This window comes from Leguminivora glycinivorella, chromosome 22 (assembly GCF_023078275.1).
Source record: "Leguminivora glycinivorella isolate SPB_JAAS2020 chromosome 22, LegGlyc_1.1, whole genome shotgun sequence".
Classification (NCBI taxonomy): Eukaryota; Metazoa; Arthropoda; class Insecta; order Lepidoptera; family Tortricidae; genus Leguminivora; species Leguminivora glycinivorella.
Window position 1 is genome coordinate 6,195,360 of NC_062992.1, and position 24,538 is coordinate 6,219,897.

Genomic DNA, 24,538 nt, shown 5'->3' on the forward strand with positions numbered 1-24,538 from the left:
GCCGGGCAGGCATACTACATCCAGAGACCACATACACGTCATTACAATTTCAACTATAGATGAGTCAAAGTTAAGGTTCATTATTCGATTGGAGTTTCGGGAAAAGTGACCGACTAGTCTTTAAATAAATCATCAGAACTCAATGAATTGGAATATACTTTAATTTTTTGAGGAAACTTTTTACTTTGATACGGCGTGGAAAAATAATTAAAACCTTATACACGGATATCTAAAAGGGATACCAATAGACTACAGACATTTCGGATGCCGAGATTTTATAATAAGAATGGGGAGTAAATTGCCAAAAATGTACCTCTCTTCTCCATACCTTCAACTATCTCCACTTAACAAATCACGTCAATTCGTCTCCGTTTTGCTGTGAAAGACTGACAAACAAACAGACACACACACTTATCCGTTTTATAATATTATTATGGATAAAAACTAAGGAGAACTCTTTCAGTACCTATCATGTACCTATACAATACAAGTATACAGTATGTAGTTACAATATGAAAAGTATCCAGTTATTGGATGTTGACCAATTACTGGCAATTTACCCTATTTTTTAATATTTTTTTTTTAATATTGGGGACACCTTACACAGATCAACTTAGCCCCAAACTAAGCAAAGCTTGTACTATGGGTGCTAAGCGACGATATACATACTTAAATAGATAAATACATACTTATATACATAGAAAACATCCATGACTCAGGAACAAATATCTGTGCTCATCACACAAATAAATGCCCTTACCGGGATTCGAACCCAGGACCGCGGCTCAGCAGGCAGGGTCACTACCGACTGAGCCAGACCGGTCGTCGACGGTATTATCGCTATAACGCCTTTAGTTTTGCCAATGCATAGGTAGGTCAGTCTAAAAGGGTACATACAAATAAAAGTAGAAGTACAATAAGAAAACGTTTATTGCTTAACCTTAACAAATCAGTCCATCCCATATTGTGTAAAATTGAACATAGATTTACAATTAAATTCCACGAAAAAGTAACGCGAGTCACGATTCTATTGTGATGAGCTATACTGAAAGTGTCTGAAAGGTTAGGATTAGGACAGGTGACCACCGCTTGTGGATGTAGATAATAAGAAAACTGTTCACGTAAGCGGCAATCCACACTCAGGCGACGCACGTCGTAAGAGGTTTAGTGGGTATACCGTGGCCCTCATGCGTAGACGGCAGTCCCACATAACCCCTCGAGTCACCATCACCACTCGCATCCGGGTGGTATACGGAATGCATTTATCTCCAAAGAAAAAAAGGTGACCATCGCTTTTTTTTGCTTCCTCAAATAATACCATTTCAGTTCATTTATTCAATAAAAAAACACGAAACAACTTCGTGAATCGCGTTATTTTTTTTCTACATTTAAATTCTACAGACAATTTATATTTTTAACCATATAAATTAAAGATTTTTAGACAATTACGATCAAAACTTAAAATAAGCCACCTGTAATTGCACTTGATTCAATGCAGTCTTAGAAAAAATGCATATTAATAAAAAGAAAACATAATAAACGCCGAATAATAACAATCTCAAAAAAAAACAACAGTTCATTTACGTTATCTACATTCAGGTCAGAATTAATAGGGCTCATAATTATACATGCCAAAATAAGCTGGCATGCTAGATCTCATACCGTCTAAATCAGCCTTACGATCAGCAAATATGGCCGCATTTTACCTACTTTCATGTAATTTACTTCGGCATAATTTGGAATGTCTTTTGAATAAAAAAAAAGAAAGCACAATTTATACGAAATAAATAAATGATTTATTTCGTATAAAGTTGTGTCGCTAAAGAGAGCTTGCCAAGCACGGTTTGATTTATATACTACGTATGTATAAGTATTACTTCCATAACTTTTTGGTAACTACATTTTAGAGACACGTAAACAAATAAAGACTGGTATTTCGATGCAATTGTTTCTCAAGCAGACTATTAAAGAATATAGCAGTATAGTGGCAATAAATTTACCAATTAATACACGATTGACGAACATCTTTGCAAGGAAATGACCAGTTTTTACCTAATTACATGTCTCTGTTAAAATTATAATTTAAAGTAGAATTAGAAATATTATGCCCTTCCATAAGCCCCGACGGGAATTAAAATTTCATAATGTTATTATTTATTAAAACTATACGCAATTTCTATTCTGCCATAGTCCTTATAATCGAACTCAATATTTTCTACTTCAGTGTCATCACAACTCCTGTTTCAAATTTTTATCCATCTCACCATCCTCCGGTTTGATAACCTTAATATAATTCACCGGTACGAGCCCAGCAGTCTGTCTGTCCGTACTGCCCATGAGCCAGCCGCTGTTCCAGAGCTGCCCCTGGAGATATTGTGGTGCGAGGAGGATGAGCTGGCCGCTGTGGAAGCTGAGCTCCTGGGGGGAGGTGGCTTGAAACTCATACTGGGCTACGGAGCGGAGGGGGGTCTGCCAGGATGTTGGGTCGTTTACTGCGGACAAATTATGAGGTTAGAAAACATAGAAATGACTAATGAGCTAGTAATAACACAGAATATATAATAGTACAAGTACAGAAGGCCCACTTCTTTGATGTTTACGAAATGCCGCCTTTTTAAATGCCTACATAATTCTTACTAAGAAACGAGCCGCACGTGCGCAGCGAGCGACTGACGATAAGGTTGCCTATGGATTAAAACGAATTAATACTGAGATAAAATGTTATACTATTATATGGGTATTTTGAAGGTATACATATATACAGTATTTATATATTTTTGTTTAAATTTCAACATCACAAACCTTATTGAACTTTTCCGAGTGACTTAATCAATAATAGATATGTATAAGAATGGCCTATGGTATTTATTTTATTCGTGATGTCTATTTAACTGAATATTATTAGCCATTCCACACGCGGATCAAAAAAAAACTCGCGACGTAAACTAACGATAGAAAGTGCGAACGTGCGTTCCGTGAGAACGCGCGCGACCCCTGATTAGGCCGCGAACTCGCGGCCGCCAGCATGTACTAGTAGCGCGGCGATAGAATCGCGGAGTGAGCCGCCCCTGGTAATAATAACAAATTCTTCGAGTCTCGCGGTCTTCAAGCCAGCCAGCCATTTTTTTTTTTCAATTTTTTTGTTTAAACAGAAATACCTACATGCCAGACTAAATAATAAAGCATAAGCGACCAAGACCACCAGTCAGATTAATTTAAAATCTTATTTATGTCTCTCATCGATTCGTTTGTCGACGTAAACGATTTGGGGTAGTTTCAAAAGTCGTCTAATTTCGAAAGTTACATCAAATTCACCATTATTTCTATCATATCAATATTCCCCTTTCAAAATTACCCCAACATTTCTGTGATTCTAAATTACCCCAATGCACCTTATATAAGCTGATAAAATATCGGTAGTCAGTTTCATTTATGTCATTTTCCAGCAAAACGTCCCACTATGTTACTTACCGTAAAAACGTTAGATATTCGTAAAAAAATCAAGCAAATATCGTCCTTATGATAACCGACAAAGTGTGACGTTTAACTAAACTTCTACACATTTGTATCTAGTACTTAAAATTCAAGACAGGGTAAGTTAAAGCAAAGAGGATCAAGTATTATAGAAAGTTACTGTCAAAGTAAAATATGTAATCACAGGGCATAGACTGCCATCTCTTGACACAGGCTAAAAACTTTTAAACCTCAGTTTTGACGATTTGGCCCATATTCTTAGCTTGATAAGTGTTAAAATGTCAAATATTAATATTAGCGCCATCTAGCCGAGCGTCCCCCAAAGGTGTAACGCCATCTAGGCCACCTTTTCCTTGTTCTGAGGTACGTTTTTTTCTTAGACTGTAGCTGTCTATACGGAGTTACATATCGTCACTACTTTTAAAAAATCTCTCGCTGTTCCGCAAAGTTAAAACGCAGTAAGTTTATATGCATTCCATACATACTTACTACAATTTTCTTTTCATTGACAGACGAAGATACAAGTTTTTTTAAAAGTAGTGACGATATGTCTTTGGTTATAGCTTACATCTCTCATTCACGCTGGTGGTGAGTCCACTCATCATCCTCAGTACGATGTAAGGGGCAGCGGCAACCACTCCGAAGAACAGAAGAATTGGCCAACTGGCCCCCTTGGCCCGTTGTTCAGGTGTGCCCGTACCGGTTTGCGAGGCAGCCACAGCTTCTGCCCATGCCTGTAATAATATATGATGTCAATCAATCAATCAATAAATTTATTTATTTTGCCATAATAAGGGTTAGATTACAGGTATTGTTCAAAGTGAGGGTACTCCTTAATTAGCCATAGATAGCATGCAAAATATTCACAACTATTGACATTTGTACAAATCTTCAGTTCATCTGTCTGTTTTAAAAACTGCTGAGAAATAACAAAAAAAGGGTAGATATTTCATCGTTTTTTAACCCCCGACGCAAAAACGACGGGGTGTTATAAGTTTGACGTGTCTGTCTGTCTGTTTGTCTGTCTGTCTGTCTGTGTGTGTGTCTGTCTGTGGCATCGTAGCTCCCGAACGAATGAACCGATTTAGATTTAGTTTTTTTTCTGAAAGCTGAGTTAGCCATGTTTCATGAAGTTTGGAGCGCATGGAGCATTCCGCAATTTTCGAATTTAACGACGATACTAATATTATAAATGGGAAAGTGTGTGTGTCTGTTTGTTTGTCCGTTTTTCACGGCAAAACGGAGTGACGAATTGACGTGATTTTTTAAGCGGAGATAGTTGAAGGGATGGAGAGTGACATAGGCTACTTTTTGTCTCTTTCTAACGCGAGCGAAACCGCGGGCAAAAGCTAGTTTATTATAAATGGGCTAGTAAGCCCATGGCCAGTTGGCCACAGCCTAGCCGAAGTGAAGACGTGGCCTACGATGGAGCGAGCTCACCCAGGACATGAGGTGTCTGTTCGCCCTTGATATAAAAAAAAAAAAAAAAACATTTATTAGGAGTAACACAACTCATAAATTGCAATAAAATATAAAAATAAAAAAGAAAGGATTTGAAGGTCATATACCTATTTGTACTCAGGTCTACTGTCCTTTGAATGCCGTATAAAAACGTATGCATATTTATCTGATATGAAATATCTTAAAAACTTAGAATAGTACATTTCGATACAAGTGCGAAAAAGAGGAAGTTCGAAACGAGTGGCGATAAATTAAAACACGACCGAAGGGAGTGTTTTAAATCGACACGAGTTACGAATTCCCTTTTCGCACGTGTATCGAACGACGTTTTTCAGTACAGATGGACCTCCGAAGTTTCGACCTGCCATATAATGAACCACTTCTCGCACTAGTGCGTAAAAAAACACCATCTGTACTGAAAATAGAATTTCAGACTATAATTTTGGTCCATTACTATTTTACGTTAAAAAACAGATAGATAGTGCGTCAGAAATCTCATCATATCCACGGAGACACAAGATAATAAATAAGTGGCACAGTGGCACTCTAGGAACTGATAAAGTGATATGGACCAAAGAACAAAACAAACTGTGATAATATAATGGCGACAGAAACTGGCTTATTATTAATAAGTACCTATTATCGTGCTGATAAAGAAAACAAGATATCGGACTTCAAACCCAATCAAGGTGTCTTTTCGAAAATTTTATTTTAAACTAGCTTTTGCCCGCGGCTTCGCTCGCGTTAGAAAGAGACAAAAAGTAGCCTATGTCACTCTCCATCCCTTCAACTATCTCCACTTAAAAATTCACGTCAATTCGTCGCTCCGTTTTGCCGTGAAAGACGGACAAACAGACACACACACTTTCCCATTTATAATTTTATACTTTTAAACGAGCAATTCTTGTATATTTATTTATTTATTTATACCGACGATCTCGGAAACCGCTCTAACGATTTCGCTGAAATTTGTTATGTGGGGGTTTTCGGGGGTGAAAAATCGATCTAGCGTAGCCTTAGATCCCGGAAAACGCGAATTTTCGAGTTTTCATGAGTTTTTCTTTCGCGTTAGTAAACGTAAAATATGGTCGTTGATTTCGCCGCGCGCGCATCGATTCCGCTTAGCTCAGTCGTACGAGGTCGGTCTAATGTACGCAGATAGATCGTAGGTGTCAGGGTTTCGAATCCCGGCCAGAAATTAAGTTTTTGTTTTTTGTCTTTTTTTTTTTGTATTTATAAGAGTTTTTTTTATCTAAAGACGTGATATATTAAAATAGAACCGAGCGAAGCTCGGTCGCCCAGATATTATTAAATTAGTATGGATACCTACGAAATATGATATCTAGTTGGAGTACTCGTAATCATATATTCATAACGTCAACATTACATATAGTTATTATTGTGTTTTAAATATCAACATGATCTTCATGAATTATCGTTTCCGGCCATCGCAAAATAATTGCGAATGTCATACAAGACACTAGGCTTGTGTCGTTCACGAACTATGAACTGTTAGGAATAAAATCCCATCAATGATCGAAATGAACTGAATCTTTCCGTGCTCTGAGAATCGGTCTTTGCTCATTTAGTTCAGTATAGGATCGGCGAGCGCGAGCGGTTTGGATCGAGAAAGAGTGTGTGACTGCGCCGACCGAGAGCGAGAGCTACTTAGCAGAGCAACAAAAAACGTCAGTTTTCATATTGAACTTCGGTTACTTACAACCTTTCGGCCCGGAATGTTACTGTCTGTGGACTATTCGTATCATTTTGACACTATTCGGTCCCATTCGTTCTGATCTTTCCGACCTCAGTGGTCGCTGGTCTGGCTGAACTATATGAGCAAAAGACCTAAAAGAGCGAACTAGTTCGTGGGAGCGATTGAACGAGATCGGAGCGCTCCGATCAACGAACGAAACGGCACAAGCCTACAAGACACGCCCTCAGATCTTTTTTTTTCAAATCCTGCATTATGTAAAACCTTTAACTGTTAAAGAATCAATTTCCCCGACCGTATTACCATCGGGAAAACGATTTGTTTATCTTTAAACATGTATGAGGTGGTGTCAAGCTCATACTTAGTTTAGCTGCTACCTGAGATGCCCAAATAAGCATTTTTATTTTTATTTTTTCTATTATTGAGAATCTACGAGTAAGACAAGCTTTTTTAACTAGAACAATATAAGATGTAATATATTAAAGAAACAATGACGAGCACCACCAGTGGCGAAGGCCGGATTCGAACCGGCGTCTTTAGCAATCCGGGCTAACGCCATCAACCCCTAGGCCACCTCGCCACAGCGGAAGCCGTCGAAATTTCTCTTCTATATGTCATCTTTGTAAGACTAGGGGTCTTTGACCAACTCTAAGGGCAAGCAGTAGGTGCTTTTTTTCTTTAATATATGACATCTTATTTCGATGTTTAATTTATATAATAGTAGTGTGACTACTTAAAAAACACAAATCAAAATATTTGTTAAAAATAATTTGATTTGTTCCCATAGTTGCGTAAAACAATATATTTTATTCAGCTTATTTATATTTATGCTACTGACCTTGAACTCGTTCTCAGTCCTGATCCCAAGCATGACCATGAGTTTCCGTACGAGCCAGTTCAGAGATCGCACCACGGCGAAAGTCGACCAAAACTGGGCGAACAGCGATCTGAGGCGACCAAAGTTTTCTGCTACACCTATAAATAAAATTAAGTATTTAGCTGTTTGCTTTTATTTTTTGAATTGCTGGTAAAATGTTGCGAACCCCTGACATAAACAATAGCTGTCCTTTTTCTCATTATTAAGAATCTATTGTTAGGTGTGCGACTCTGTGACTGTGTGTAAGAAAACATTTATATGAAATACTAGCTTTTGCCCGCGGCTTCGCTCGCGTTAGACAGAGACAAAAAGTTGCCTATGTCACTTTCCATCCCTTCAACTATCTCCACTTAAAAAATCACGACAATTCGTCGCTCCGTTTTGCCGTGAAAGACGGACAAACAAACAGACACACACACTTTCCCAATTAGTTGCAACCACAGACAGAACACCCCACTAGAAGCCTAATGCAAGCGATATTGTTCGAGACGCAAATCACCAATCCTTGCGGGGTGAGGCGGGCGCGCACGGTGCTGCCATTGGTCGTTTCAAATAATGGCGCGCCTTTACGATTAGCAGTAGGGATGGGAATGGGACATGTCTATTATAGACAATGGTACCGGTACCAGTACTGTGGTGAATTTGTTTTGCAACAAATTATAATATTATAATTAAATTATAATAATGCCTAGTTACCCTTCGGGTTGGAAGGTCAGGTGGCAGTCGCTTTCATAAAACTAGTGCCTACGCCAAATCTTGGGATTAGTTTCCAAAGCGCACCCCAGGCTCCCATGAGCCGTGGCGAATGCCGATGCCGGGATAACGCAAGGAGGATGATGATTGTGATAGCACCTCAATAAAAATCATTCTAGTAACTAATAACTAAACTGCATTTTTACTTACGTTTACTAAGTTAAATTACCAACTAAATATTCTAAACTAATCAATCAACTAAATAACACTGTAGTGCCCTCGACTCTACAGATTCTAGATAATTATTCACAATTACAAATCTGCTTTCTTTTATATTTCATATAAAGCACATGGTACGAACGGCAGTACGAAGTTCCCGCAACAGACATAAACTAACATGGCCCCATCCCTAGTCGTTTACGTGAAAGGGATAGCATATCGCATTGTTAACTAGGCAAAAAGGGATGGACGCGCCTCGGCGCCGCTCAGTACAACCATATTGACCAGTATAAATGAACTCCGCGGATAATAAACAATATTCAACAAAATAATTAATTTGACTTAACTGTGGAATGTTATTCCATCTTTTTTAAATGTAGAAGTGTTAGAAGACTTGCCACACCACTTTATGCTGCAAGAGACCATTGTTTGCAACCAAATTTGATTATTTAAGATTTTTTCCCGAGCGGACACGAACACTGTTAGTGGGTCGTATACTTGGGCGCTACTGATCGTTGTCGCACGCGTTCAAACTTTTATAAACCTGATTTGTCGTATGCTTGGTGACCGCGAGTCGCCCTGTAAGGGCCGTCTTGTTGTATTGGTCTGTGGTTGCAACACTTGCAACTTGACTGACCCCTGAACCCTACACAAATAAATGCCAACATAAAACAGTTTAATAACAGTGCTTTACAAAACATACCTAAGATGCATATGCATGTAGGCTTTCGAAGTAGTCCCCAAAAGGTATATTGATTAATATCGTAGTTATCCATACTAATCCATACTATCCATACTTCCATACTATCCATACTAATATTATAAATGCGAAAGTAACTCTGTCTGTCTGTCTGTTACGCTTTCCCGCTTAAACCACGCAGCCGATTTTGATGAAATTTGGAACAGACAATCTTTAGACCCTGAGACAGAACATACTTAGGCTACTTTTTATTTCGAAAAAAAGGGATGAAGGGGTTGAAAAAGAGGTTGAAAGTTTGTATGGGATTTCTTAATTTTAAAAGATAAAACCATGAAACTTTATATTTTAGCACTTGATAAGAAATCATTAAACATATATTTAAAGTCACATACAAGTCGAACGCGATTAATTAACATTATTTTTACCTTTAAAATAAACATGGTGGGAAATAAACATTAACTAAAAGCGGGTAGATTATATTTATTTGTTTACCCCGAACATTTATATAAATTAATATCGGGTAGTTTTGTGTTGTTTACATCTCTGGTGACATTTTGCTGGGACGTCAGTCTTCCGCGACCACGGCCAGTGCAACCTGGCCGAAACGTTGGGAAAAAAGGTAAAAATAATGTTAATTAATCGCGTTCGACCTGTATGTGACTTTAAATATGTGTACAAAGCGCGAGAACTTAAAGTATTATATCATTAAACATCTTGATAAGGGATAGGGATAGGGGTAGGGATAGGGATAGGGATAGGGGTAGGGGTAGGGGTAGGGATAGCGATAGCGATAGGGATAGCGATAGGGATAGCGATAGCGTTAGCGTTAGCGATAGCGATACGGATACGGATAATATGGGTATCGTTAGAGGGATACGGATAATCGGTCGGCGGTCTCTTACAATCAATGTGCTCTAAGACGATCGTTGTTTGCTTGCTTGAAGATTACGTTTGCGATAAGTATAAGCAAAATGTAAAAAAATGTAAGGGATAATAGAAAAAAGTACTTTTTACCCACCGATCATAGTGTCGAAATACGGGCTATGTGGGATGTTTATAAAGGTTTCCCCAGCGTATATAGTAATACCGTATATATACCTACGCTGTGGTCGATGTGTAATATTTCTACAATCATTGCAAGCAAAAGTATTACGTGCAATCGAAATAATCGCAGATAAATATACCTACAGAGAAACCTACGGTCCCTACGGATCCAAATGAAAATCTTAATGAATACTTTTATTACGCGGGCGAAGCCGCGGGTAAAAGCTAGTACATAATATATCACAGATGTTATATATACCATAGATCAAGCAAACGTATATGCTACTTAGCGTGTCAAATGAACTCAGTCAAATCCACTGAGTTGTCCGTTTTAATTGCAGCTTGCAGCTTTCGGGCGTCAATTTTTGTAAGTTGATGTCAATGTCGCAGTAAGATAGATAAAGCCGTTATATAGTTATAACCCTAGGAATATAATTATACGTCGTAACATAGTTAAACGAAAGCGATTAATTGCTATCTTACTAGGAATATAACTATAATACTAAACTAGTTTAGTCATATAGTCATATGACTGGATTCAGTTTAGTGAAATGATTGTAGGCAGGAGTGCGGCGGTGCGGCGGAGGTATAGTTATAACCCTAGGGATATATATATATGCCGTAACATAGCTAAACGAAATCGATTCCTTACCATCTTACTAGGAATATAATTATAATACGTTACTAGTTTAGTGATATAATTATATCACTGGATTAAACTTGGGATATAATTATAATACGTCTCTAGTTAAGTAATATAGTTATATAACTGGATTAAGTTCAGTAGTATAATTGTAGCAGTGTAGTGCGGGGGTGCAGTGGAGACGGGGGCGGGGGCTTATCCGCTACCACAAGGCAGTCGTTCGGCATCAGCTGTTGTCGTTCATGTCACGGTTGCGTTTACGTGCTATTTTCGAACTATTTTTATAGTTCTAAGTATACCAAAAAAATTCAAAAACACCGTTATGTCGCGACTCTGTCCGTCCGTCTGTGTGTTTTGAGAGAATATGCAGTATGCACATTGAATTGAAAATAATTAACAAATTCTTGCCCTAAACAATTCTTCACTGTGGTTTGTTTACGTTACGAGTATATAAGGAAATACAATAGTACCATGGTTTCAAGCAATGTTGCAAATTACACTATTTGCGATAAATATCATGTTTATCTTGTCAGATTAAATTAAAACTGCCATCGCACAAATCCAAATGCAGATACAATTCAAAAAATGAATAAATCGGATATTTTGAAAAGAACCAGGAGCACCGGTTCCTAAATTTTTGTCCCGGTTTTTTCGCCACCATAAAATTACCGGGATTTCCCGGGAAATCAAGAACCGGGAAATACCGGGAGCATGCCCTAACTGTTACGTTTTAACTAATATAGCTTGGATTCGTTTGTTTAGTAACCAAACCTTGTGTACTATGTTCGATACAAAATAAACTTTGTTCTAACGTCAGTGACGGTGTTGTTATTCCAAATCGTCCCGCTATACGTATTATAAAACACTGATTTAAACTTTCACGATTTTTACACATATATAAAATTGCAAACGGGACTTAATACATAGTAATACGCGATTAAGTCCCGTTTGCAATTTTAAATACCGTATTATAATTATATTCCTAGTAAGATGGTTCTGAATCGCTCCCTTATATCCCTAGGGTTATAACTATACCTCCGCCGCACCGCTGCACTCCTGTCTACAATCATTTCACTAAACTGAATCCAGTCATATAACTATATGACTAAACTAGTTTAGTATTATAGTTATATTCCTAGTAAGATAGCAATTAATCGCTTTCGTTTAACTATGTTACGACGTATAATTATATTCCTAGGGTTATAACTATATAACGGCTTTATCTATCTTACTGCGACATCAATACAACAAAAACATTAAAAATCGTTACGTGTTATTTAATTGCAACAACACAAAAATTATGAACACTCATGGGCCTGAGACATATTTAAAATCACAGGCAAGAAGCAACTTCAGTACAAAGTCTGATACGCTTCGGCCTCTATACAAATAGATGAACTTGTATCTTTTAATATTGTCTTCGGTTACCGCGACAGTTACTCATGAAATAAAACTATGGAAACGGATTCAATCGCGTATATTTTTTTAATTTTATTATTTTTTCTTTTTTCGGAGATTGCTCGAGACCGTGACGGATGGAGATCCATGGGGGAGGCCTTTGCCCAGCAGTGGGATACCATTTAGGCTATTAATAATAATGATTTCTTCTATCTAAATCCAGTTCTGTGACATATATTCATATGCACAACTTAATACAGATGGGGCCCTATCCAAAGGAACAATCCATACTAATATTATAAATGCGAAAGTGTGTGTCTGTTTGTTTGTCCGTATTTCACGGCAAAACGGAGCGATGAATCGACGTGAATTTTTAGGTGGAGATAGTTGAAGGGATGGAAAGTGACATAGGCTACTTTTTGTCTCTTTCGAGAGAAGCCGCGGGCAAAAGCTAGTAAACTATAAATAAAAAAACTAATTGTTGTGTACTTCTAAAACCGCTTGAAGCATTATAATGAGTGGGTTTTTAACCTCACTAATTAAAATTGTAAATTAAATGCATCAGACAATTTAGTATTCTAAGTATTCTGAATTCTTTGTGAGTCAGACCTGATTTAGACGGCGTGCGAGCTCGCATGCGATTTTAGTTACATTGCGGGCTGCAATTACATGTACAATCTTGCACAACCATCAAATACCGCAATGTAATAAAACTCGTATGCGAGTTCTCGTACCGTCTAAATGGGGCCTTATTCATTTATTATCATCTTTGAAAGGTATGTTTATGTTTAACATTATTTGAACATTAGAGTATTTTGTAGTAACTTGCATCAATCAAATTGAAAAAAAAAAATCTTATAAATTAAAATCGTATTATAAACAAAATGCAACATACATACGAAATATGTGACTAACATATGTGTTAAACCATAACAGTGATGTAAGAAGTTGAGAGAGCCCAAAACCTGTTCTTAATAATTGACATTGAACACAAACATCATCTTCTGCTTAGGGAATATACCCAAACTACAACCATATTTGTGCCGTTTTATGCCCCCCCGGGTGACCAAGCGTAGTAAATAAATAATTAGTATATGTACCCCCCCCCCCCCCCCCCCCCCCCCCGCCCAGTAGTCTTCACGTAGTATTTATAACTGAAGTTTAATTTTTGCAGAAAGTATAAACATGCGTGCGCCTATATCAAATTTAATATTTGATTTTAATAACGCGTGTTTGTCATCTTTTTTCTTTACCCTTAAACCCTTACACAATGATTTTCATTTCATCCTATCACCTTCATCATCATCGCCAGTTTATATATGCGTCCCACTGCCACGGCTGGGCCAATATTCCACTGTTAAGTGACAAAAAATTACTCAAAATAGAACCCCCCATCCCTGTGACCAAGCGTAGTATTTTGACGACCCCCTCCCCCTCGTAAACGTGTCACGTAGTTTAGGTATGTTCCCTTATAAGATGTTTTAAAATTTACTGATGATTTGATATTTAAACAGCAGGAATATTGTGTTTCAGTTGTTTTCATAACTATTTTTCCATCTTTTAAAAAGAATAAATCATCAACTTACCTAATATAGCTCTAAACGAGCTAGTGAGAGCAAAGAATGTGTTTTCGAGCATCATGGCGACACTGCCGACGGCATTGACTAGACTTTGTATTGAATCAAAGGCAGGCCGCGAGCTTTCTTCTGCCATTTGGATGAATCTGGAAACGATACAAATTGGTTTATAACCACTAATTTTTGTCCTATATTTTAATGCAACCATACTTTTATCCATACTTATATATACTAATATTATAAATGGGAAAGTGTGTGTGTCTGTTTGTTTGTCTGTCTTTCACGGCAAAGCGGAGTGATGAATTGATTTTTTAAGTGGAAATAGTTGAAGGGATGGAGAGTGACATAGGCGACTTTTTGTCTCTTTCTAACGCGAGCGAAACCGCGGGCAAAAGCTAGTGTGGTATAAATGGCTCCTTAATTAATATGTAAATCTCTTTGTTGTTGTAATTTATTAGGTTTGTGTTACCACTTTGAAGTATGCAAGTAAATTTTGAAATTTAGGTACAGGTACAGTCAACCAATTAGAATCCTACGCCACTCTAGAACCCTGTTGCATTGACACCGTGATTTATTTGCTATAAAAGTCAGTTTGACTTTTACTGTGGAAGGGTTCTACAGTGGCCTAGCTAGAGATGGGTAGGGGTGAGTAAATACTGAGTATTTACCCGTAATTTACTCAAAGCACCGAGTAAATACTCGTATTTACTCATTTGGATGAGTAGAAACTGTTACCTAAAAATAATTTATAAAATGAGATTTTAGTACTTAGCCGTGTTTATTTTAACTGTGTGGACATGTTTAAATGATATTTATATTCTTAGAAGCTTATGGGAGTCTTAGTTTGTCGAAAAAGAGGTAATCATTGTGAGAAAAAAATAGTGATAATGTTTAGTTAGCATTTCTGTTTTAAAAAAGCAGGTATTTACAGTAAAAGTATGAGACTTAAATTAAATTGATGTTCTAGATAACGGCATGACGTTCGGAAGTGATTGTTAATGTGGCACTTACGACCTTTTATTAAGGATTTTCTAAAGAAAACTCAAAAATGGCTCAGCTGATGACGTTTTAAAGTACTAGTTTTGTGTTTTGTATTATATGGGCAATAATTTGACGGTTTCTGGATATTTTTCCAACAACGAATTCAAAAGTTATAAAGGTATAAACATTATTTCGGCCTTAATTATCGTTTTATTCCAAAACTGTTCATATTATTAAAAACCTTTTTTAGAAACATTCAATTAATTTTTAAAGACCTATCAGATGATGTATAATACACTGGTAATTTATGAATTTTATTTTTGTGAAAAACAGTTACATGTATGGAGAGCACGTCTTTAAAATAAAGTTCATATAAATTTGATTATTTAACTTAGTAGCCGATAACAAAATACACCAATATTTCTAATTTGTATTTTCATTTCAGCACGCTAAATAGTTTATACCCACCAATTTGAGTAAAAACGAGTAAATACGGGTATTTTGAGTAAATACTGAGTATTTACTCGATATTTACTCTTGAGTATTTACTCACTACCCATCTCTAGGCCTAGCATTCAGATTGGTTGACTGTACCTAAAAATTGATTTGCCGAAGGATAATTTTGATGACCAGTCTGGCTCAGTCGGTAGTGACCCTGCCTGCTAAGCCGCGGTCCCGAGTTCTATTTATATGTGTGATGAGCACAGATATTTGTTCCTGAGTCATGGATGTTTTCTATGTATATAAGTATGTATTTATCTATTTAAACATGTATATCGTCGCTTAGCACCCACAGTACAAGCTTTGCTTAGTTTGGGGCTAGGTTGGTCTGTGTAAGGTGTCCCCAATATTTATTTATTTATTATAATAATTATGTCAATATCAAGGGTTTACTGGTGAAACCCAATAAATTGAGATAATTTGTCCTTGAAATAAGTTGTGGAAATTGCACATAGTTTCGAATTTCAAAAACCAGTTTGCTCAACTTATCGGGTTTCACCAGTAAACCCTTGATTCAGATATCTTATTTCATTACATCATGTTATCATTCTTTATCTACACTAAATTATATAATTTACAACAAAATATTCATATGAAACTTTCTTTCTATCTATCTAAAATATCTAATTTTAAGTTTTGTAAAATCGGTTTAAAGAAGTTTATTTTCTCATAAGAATATTTACAATTCACTTACATGAGAAATTAACACTAACTTAACTATGTTGAGCGTATGTATGCGTATTATGATTTGAAAATAGGTTTATAAAAACATAACATTTGTATGACACATCTAACAAAAACAATACACAACCAACCTGTTCTCAATATCGCCATACATTGGTCCATATCTATTGAATCCTCCATAAGGTGACATACCACCCATACCTCCCATACCCCCCATCCCATAGCCTCCTCCATAACCCCCATACCCATAATTACTGTATCCCATACCTCCCATCCCCATACCACCCATTCCATAAGAATTCATCCCCCCGTAAGAATACCCAGGAGTCATAGAGTAAGAAGGTTGTACAGCCAAGTCAGGCCTGGGTGGTAAAACTGGGGGTCCTAAAGCACTATTAGCAAATGAGGTAGATGGGATCGGATTTCTGAAGGCGGGCACATCTCCACCAGGCGTCACGGCTGCATTCGATAAACTAGGGTCAGAGTTCCCCTCGAACTTAGCTTGTTCCGTCATCGTTCGAGCTACGCACTAAAATCACTGTAACGTTCACGTATACCACTACGCGGTTCACTGATTATCTGTAAACGCCATACGGTGCTGTTTTATCTCGACTATTTGGTAGTGCACAATCTTGAATTTTAAAGATAAGTGTGTTTACGCAAATGAAACCGACCGATGAACTCAAGGAAAGGAACTTGTCTCTCGTATCGTATTGGACGATTTGGACGTCAAAATGAAATGACGTTTCATGTGTTGACATTACTTTTTGTATTGCCAGAAAAAATAAAATTTGAAGCATAGACAACACTACTAATAATCAAGTAAAATTTGACTACAGTTAAATAATTAAGAGCTTCCCTTCCTACACCCAAATTTAATCATTTGCAGACATAACATATTTTCTGAAGACAGAAATTTGCTGTTTTATAATTTAGAAAAATGTAAAAAAATGTAAGTGAAACGAAAATGAAAGTAAAACATTTAAGAGTAAAATAATTTGTTTATGGTTCAAAGGGTGTCAATAATTTCAATATTTGGATTTAGTCAATTCCAGTTTTGTTGTTTTCTCTATAATTGTGACTATTTACTATTAATAAAGACAGAAACTAGTGTTGTGCAGTGCAGTGCTTATTGTTGAAATTTAAATCCGTAAGTTATTTTCTTTTATTCGCTTAGATAAGATGAGAAATTGATCTTCACTTTGTGTCACCGAATGTCATCCTTTCGTATCTCGATATTCCTAAATCTTTTGTTGTATTGTGTTTTTCCTAGTATAGATGATATATATTTGGTTTATATGTAAACTTATGTGAAATTTGAGGTAAGAAAAAGCGAAAGAGTAGTATTTTCTGGTGTGATACGGTGGCATTTCTTGGACCGGTTAGCGTAAACACCGCACCGAGAAATCAGTGAGTTTAAATCACTTTTTGACCGACTGTCTTAACATAGTCTCAATAATGAATTTTATTAGAGTATATTAAAACATAACCCTAACTGACTCAATAAACTGAAACTTTGTTCATTAGAAGTTCGATTTCTTGTAACTCCCTAACGCCAGAGACACCAAAAATGTCGGTCAAAAAGTTGAATTATGCCTAACTAACTCTTTATATATTTGGGTATACACATACTGAGCTAGCTATGAAAAAAGTAAAAGATAAGACTTTATGTTGTCACTATATCAGATAAAATTACATTAAAAACATTCCCTCCAATTTAAAGATAATTAATAAAAAAATATGTAGAATGTCAAAAAAACTTCAGATATCATGTACAGCCAAGCCTTACAAATAGAATAAATAATTTATACAAACTTATAATATAGTTTTAATATGTATGACAAACACATTAAAATCAATTTGATTCACATTCCTGATCATGAGCCATTTAATCATCACAGATAGGTATCAAGGCCTAACTCATTAACACCTGACTTGTATTAGTCAGGGTTTTAATGATTGTGTCTCTATAATAATATGTCTTTGTGCTAAGATGGCATCATTGTGTGATACATTCATAACATTGTTGTGTGTTCCCTTTGTGGTAAATAATTTACCTAAAGTTTTTTACTGCACTGTTAGCATGGTCGTGCGATAACTGATAAAACATCAGGCCATCCCTATTGCATGTACAAGTAGTGTGAAAGGGACGGCATGATATTATATCATTTATCGCGCGATCACGGTTGCCTGCCTGGTTCTGGCTTGTTGTGTGTTTTTATTTCGTTTATATTAGATGCAGGAAAGATTCATTGGTATAATAGGCAGACTTAATGCTATTAGGTTTTTTATTGTCTACCCAAGTCCATCCTCTACCAGTCAACCTTCGGGCTGAACATACAGATTTTGTAGGCAAATTTTATAAAAATTGTACTTATTGTATGATCGGTCTGGTCTAGCACGTAGTCACCCTGCCTGCTACACCGTGGTCCGGGGTTCGAATCCCAGTAAGGGCATTTATATTTATGTGATGAGCATGGATATTTGTTCCTGAGTCATGGATGTTTTCTATATACGTATATATATATGTATTTGTATACAGAACTGAAAGAACATTCTTATATATTCCTTTTAAGCACTGTTAGACATCATTGCAACTTCTTACTCTCTTCTTCTCTTTTCCTTTTCTTTTAGTTTGGACCTTTGGACATTTTTATACAAATGTACCCTTATATGTAAATAATCTCGTCTTACACTTTGTCCAATTACAAAATAGGATGGAACAAAGCAAAAATGCAGGTGTAAGCTTGACTGAGACACTCTTACGAGAAAGCTTATTTCTTTTCCTTTTGAACACCACTAGACGCCATTGAGATGAGACTTAAGGCTGCTTTCAAAAAAAACGTCAAAATAATGTAAAATTGATAGTTTTAGTCGGTGAAATACTACAATTTCCGTTATCCAATAGATTTATTTAATTCAAATTTCAGTTAGAGCATCTTATTATCTTGATTTTTATAAGACTGGATTTTTGAAAACCAAGTCACTAAATTAATTATGATTTTTTCTCTAAAGCACGTTTAGAAAAACTCACGTATAGAGCTGAATTAGTCGATCTTATTTTGTGAAATTTGGACAATTTTGATTACTAAAACAGGTAAATTTATAATTCGTATACCCTGTACTACAAACTTCTCAGACTACATTTTTATTATAAGGTTTTAAAAAAGAGTAAACGAGGCTAAGACGAAATCAATTTTTTTCAGAAATTACCTAAAATAAAGTGACAATTTCTTTGAAAATCTACATCACATCGAAATATTTTTTGTATTTAATGAATCTGCAACGTTTACTTAAATTGCTTTTATGCCTTAGTGATTATAAATTGCTATTATTTATTTTTGCCAATTTTTTGAAAAGGAGCCTTCACTGGTACAATTACTACCACTTTTGGACATTTTCTCATATTTTGTTAGACCAAGTAGAAAAAGTCCTATCATGTGATATATATTTGTAAACTACTCGCAAAGCCCTTTAATTTGATACCACACACGGTATGATCAAGCGCTCGGTTGCGATTTCAATGTTTTTCACACGAAAGCCCTCTTAACTGACTCGACCAAGTTAAACTGGGACGGCACAATGCAACATCGCCGCGCGACTACAAAAAGCAGGAATTCCGCTGACGAGACGCAAAACGTCCGTCTGGCCTGTTGCCCTATTTACGTAGACAGCGAAATGTGGTTCATTTTTGCATTGCACTGAAATTTCAGGGGAATGTTCAGTAACTTTACTTTTTCGCTTATTATGACTTAGATAAAAATCAAATCGTTTTTTTTTTGTTGAGGAAATTTACGCGCTTCTATCGCAACAGTATAGTTTTGTCAAACGCTTTTATAATTTACATGATTACATGCGATTCTAAACGTCTGTCTGTCCGAGTCTTTGGTCCGTATTTTCCGTAATCGTTGTGGTAGGAAACTGCAGTTTGACTAAATCAACCTACTCAAAAAGTTTTCAGCGCTAACTCTGGAAGTCTGGATGATTATTTTTGTAAAATCTTGCTTTGGAATCATTTGAGCTACTCTTGTCCACTTGTGCCTAGTTTCATTAGCCAATCACAGCTCAGTATGTGGCCAAATAGAGTAATTCCAACTTTGGCCACAGCCTTAGGGTGCCACTTACGCGTTTCCGGAAATGGCGCGCCGCCGGCGAAGCTTCCGCACAACCCGTTCACTGAAACTTTTTAATTTCGCGAATCATAACATGTAGGTTTTGACACACGGACTTACATATATTAACTACACAACAAAATTTGGCATTTGACAATTCAGTTTCCGCTAAACTTATAACGTCTTCTATTTCGGCTGCCAAATCGGTGACAGTAAATAAGGTGGATCTTGAAGAACTAAGAACGCCCTCCTAAATAGGCTTAAGTAAAAAAAAAAACTTAACAAAAATCTGATTTAAAAACAATAGTACAAACTCGTGTAAATAAAAGGGAAGGTCGGGGTTTTTGTTTTATCATTTTACCAATCAACCGTCTTGAAACACATCTCGAACTTTTAATAATTTGTGCTGTAGTGAAAAATATATGTAAGAATGTCTTATAACATTGATTTATTTATTTACATTTATGTATACTTTTCAACAATGGAGCATTCCATGGGCTGTCCCGTACAAATGCATTATAGAGGTATGTGCGATTGTTGCGATTATTTTCTGGCATCTAAATCAGGCTATTATTTTTCTGAAGTCTGTTATATAAACATCTACAAATTTCAAGCATTAAACCACCGTAAGCACTTATAAAAGTTGTAAAGTTACTGTGACAAAGTACTAACTCCTTCATCCACATAGTAATGAGAAGTTTAAATCCACGTCCCAGTGCTAAGCCTGGAAACTCTTTAATTCCTAGGTTTTAAAACTTTGCTGGGTTTTCTGAAAATTACGTCGTATGAACGACTAAGCCAACTTAAACCGAGCGTAATTTCATATAAGAGGGTTACATTTTTTACTACTTCTATTATAATTGCACTGTAACTGTACGAAGTACCTATGTAATACTAATACCGTTTCATTGTACGAGTCAAATCCTGCAAGATTTTTTTTCTACCTACTTCTGTATGCAAATTTCAGCTTTTTCATGAATTGAAAGCAAGTGAATTAGGGTATGACGGAAGATTGAGAATATTGAGATGTATGGAAGAGGAAGACATGTTGCACTGATCGCTATTTTCAGTACAGATGATGCTTTTTTTACACACTAGTGCGAGAAGTAGTTCAATGTATGCCAGGTCGAAACTTCGGAGGTCCATCTGTACTGAAAATCTTCGTACGATACACGTGCGAAATGGAAATTTGGAACTCGTGTCGATTTAAAACACTCCCTTCGGTCGTGTTTTAATTTAAGAATACATTTAAGATTTTTGCATGTATTTAATAATAAATGTAAAGAGAACCGACTCGTCTTGGCTAACAATCTAGAATATAATATAGATTAGGCTAACATATAAGCATGTAGGTACTGATTAATTTTTAAAGAAATAAATAGTTCAATTTTTTTTATTTATTTATCGCCTCTCGTTTCGAACTTCCTTTTTTACGCACTTGTATGGTTATGTACCTACTATTTCAATACAGATGATAACACTTTTATTTCCTATTTTCAGTTATCTCCTCACCGAGCCGGCCTTCTTGGTAAGTACATACTCTAATACATAATTACTCGCTATGTATTTACATGGTGGTCGGTAAACACTCGTCGGTACGCGGTTCTGATGTTTATATTTACTTTCGATTAAGCCTAAGCAAATATTTTACCTAGACTTCGGTATTGGTAAAATTACGGAATTAATTATGTTCCACCTACTCACTGTACACTACTCACTAAATGTAATAATTCGTTAAAAATGAGCGTATGAATGATAACCGATAATTGACATCGCTTGGATATCATTTTAATGTCAAATGAACTAAGTACAAGTCACCGGCATAAATAAGTGATGATTTCTGTACCTTGTCGCTTTTAATCGTTTGAAATTTCATCTTCTTCTTCTTCTAACTTAAGAGCTGTGCTCTTGTCGGTGGAGCAATCTCCAACTCGTCCGGTCTTCTGCCAACTCCTTCACCTTTTGGTACGACACGACCTGAACCTTTTCTTTAATTTGGGTGAAATAGTTTCTCCTAGGTCTTCCTCTTTTTTATACACGACTTTAAAGCGACAAGGTACAGAAATCATCACTTATTTTTTCCGGTGACTGTACTGGCCTCTTGGAGCAACATAACTCTGCACAACAGAGTATAAGGGTGCCATTTTAAATGTTAAAAATACTATAAAAATGTTTGTCATCATCTCCACAATTTGTCAAATCAATGTTAGTACAGCTAGTGTTTGGCACTGGTCCCACTGCGAGCTAGTAAGAGCTATCGGCATGGTAGTATGAGCTGTATCGTCAGACCAGTGGAGGGCCATCGTAAAAGAGCCGGATTACCCACGCGCTGGTTCAACACAATAAAGAAGGTTACGCGCGTTGGGCTCCAGGGATCCTTTAGGAAGGCAAAAGATCGGCCTGAGTGGAGAGCACTGCAACGTACAGCGACTTATGGTAGTCACGACCCTCAGTCATGAGGTTTCGACGAAGAAGAAGAAGAAGATGAGCTGTATGAGCTAGGCTATAAAAACGAACAAAAGATAATCAATCCCGTGTAAATAAAATAGACACGCCGATGTTTACAGCTACTCGTCCTGCGGCGAGCTATCAAAATTGCCGTGTCTCTTTTATTTGCACGGGGGTGTTTATCTTTTGTTCGTTTTTATAGTCGATAGCTCATAGCTTCCTAGCTCGCGGTGGGACCAGTGCCTCAGAAATCTCAGAATAAGCTATTTCGGCAGCGATTTTGATAGCCCCGGCAGTCTAGCACTAAATCAAACTTGTATAAAATCGTGTTGTTGAAAACACTTGCACTGCTATGAAATTGCTGCCAATGCCAACTTAGCTTAGTCTAGTGAAGAAGAATATTTTTTTAAGCTTTTAAATTCTTTAATGAAATGTAGCGAAGGCGGGCGTATGGAGGAAGTAAACTGGATAGAAAATGTAAGATACGAGGAGAGGAGGTTTTTTTATACAGAGATTACAGAGTTCAAGAATAGAGATGCCTGTTGAAGTAGAAGAGAAATTCCATAGGTAAATGAATTATTTAATAACATTAATACCTACATTAAATGAGGCCGAATCAATTTTATATTACCTATTAATTGAATTATATATTATAGGTTTGTCTGGTAGATGGTCTAGATGGTCTTTTTCCTTTTCTTAAATATTTTTGTTATTGTAATATTAATTAATGACGAACTCGAGACCAATCTTTGCTATTTTTTTCTATCGAGCCGATTTTATTAAATCGTGTATCGAGTACGGCTATGTTCGTTGAAATATAATGAATAATAACATATAATTTACTTGCCTTACTAAGACTAATAGTTTGTCTTAAAAAACTGCGCAAGTAACATCAATTTTACGCAATTGGGTGCTGTCAGCCCCTTAAAAACTACAGTGTTTTACAAATAAAAAAAAAAATGAATAGATAGTTTCATGAATTTTTCTTACATTATCTGTATCTTCATTTCACTCTTAGTCTTAACTCTTAATAAGCACTAATTAAAAGTAAAAAAAGTAAAAAGTAAAAATATTTATTTACCAAAATGAATAAATTAACAGTAACAGTTGGCAGTGACTCCCACACTAGGCTGAGCCTGTATCGTGGAAGTCGTTAACATTTGTATTAAGCTTCTGTACCGTTATTTGAAGCCTATTTAATATATTGAGACAGCGATACTGTTTGTAGATGCGTAGCGGTTCACAGCAGGTACCTACAGCTGAACACCTGTAAACAACTTGCAACTCCAGTTTTACGATTCAGGTTTCCCCTTCCCCCAGGCGACCCGTGCCGTAGGGACGGCAACGATGTTTCATCATTGGCGTTCTGTTTGTCGGAACGTTCGGTTCACTACAAAAAATTCTTAGAATTCTTTAATTCTTGGAATTTTTCGTAAGTTTAATCAAAAATATCGTTTTAGAAAACGGTTTTACCGTTCGTTTACTATTATAAATTAAATGTTTTAGAAGCTGAGCACCTGATCGATTCACTTTGAGCGCAGCGTGTCGCGTAAGTAAGCGATTTTTTATTTCTTTTTCAGTTATTTTTTTCAGTGAATCGATTCGTCTTAAGCACGGAACAGGTCAAGAAAGTAAAAATTGAAAAATGATCTCATTGTCCTCTTTGAGACTAAAACAGTCCTTATTAAAGTCGTAATTGACGCGATTAGTGTTTGTTTTGCCTTGCGGCCGAAGATGAGCCTGTGCTGTGACCTGATAATTTCCGTGCGTGCCCATTGTGGTAGGTACTGTGCTGCGGGATAAAATTCCTTTACACTCTCTTTAAATAGATCGATATTCTGTAACGGAATTCAGAAATAGATCAAAAGTCGAAAGGTAAAGCCTATAGCTGCCGGACTTGGCAAGGGCGTCAATAAATATGTATTGATTCTAAGTATCATGTTGGCTTTTATATCCGATCCCTGTGTGCCTTAAAATCGACTTTCCGCTCTAAAGAAAGGTAACTAACAAAC

General features: G+C 36.5%; 1 protein-coding gene and 1 non-coding gene across 2 annotated transcripts; both read right to left on the reverse strand.

Annotated features, from left to right (window-relative positions):
• Nucleotides 1–914: 914 nt before the first annotated feature.
• Nucleotides 915–16,685, reverse strand: LOC125237936 (peroxisomal membrane protein PEX13). The gene is made up of 5 exons (XM_048145179.1): nucleotides 16,098–16,685; nucleotides 13,810–13,946; nucleotides 7,488–7,624; nucleotides 4,043–4,208; nucleotides 915–2,492 (listed from the first exon to the last, which is right to left on the reverse strand). Exons 1-5 carry the CDS (start codon nucleotides 16,478–16,480, stop codon nucleotides 2,230–2,232), a joined length of 1,086 nt encoding a protein of 361 aa, XP_048001136.1. The 5' UTR covers nucleotides 16,481–16,685; the 3' UTR covers nucleotides 915–2,229.
• Trnas-gga lies at nucleotides 7,157–7,229 on the reverse strand. The gene has a single exon. It is a non-coding gene; the product is annotated as a tRNA-Ser (tRNA).
• Nucleotides 16,686–24,538: the final 7,853 nt, after the last annotated feature.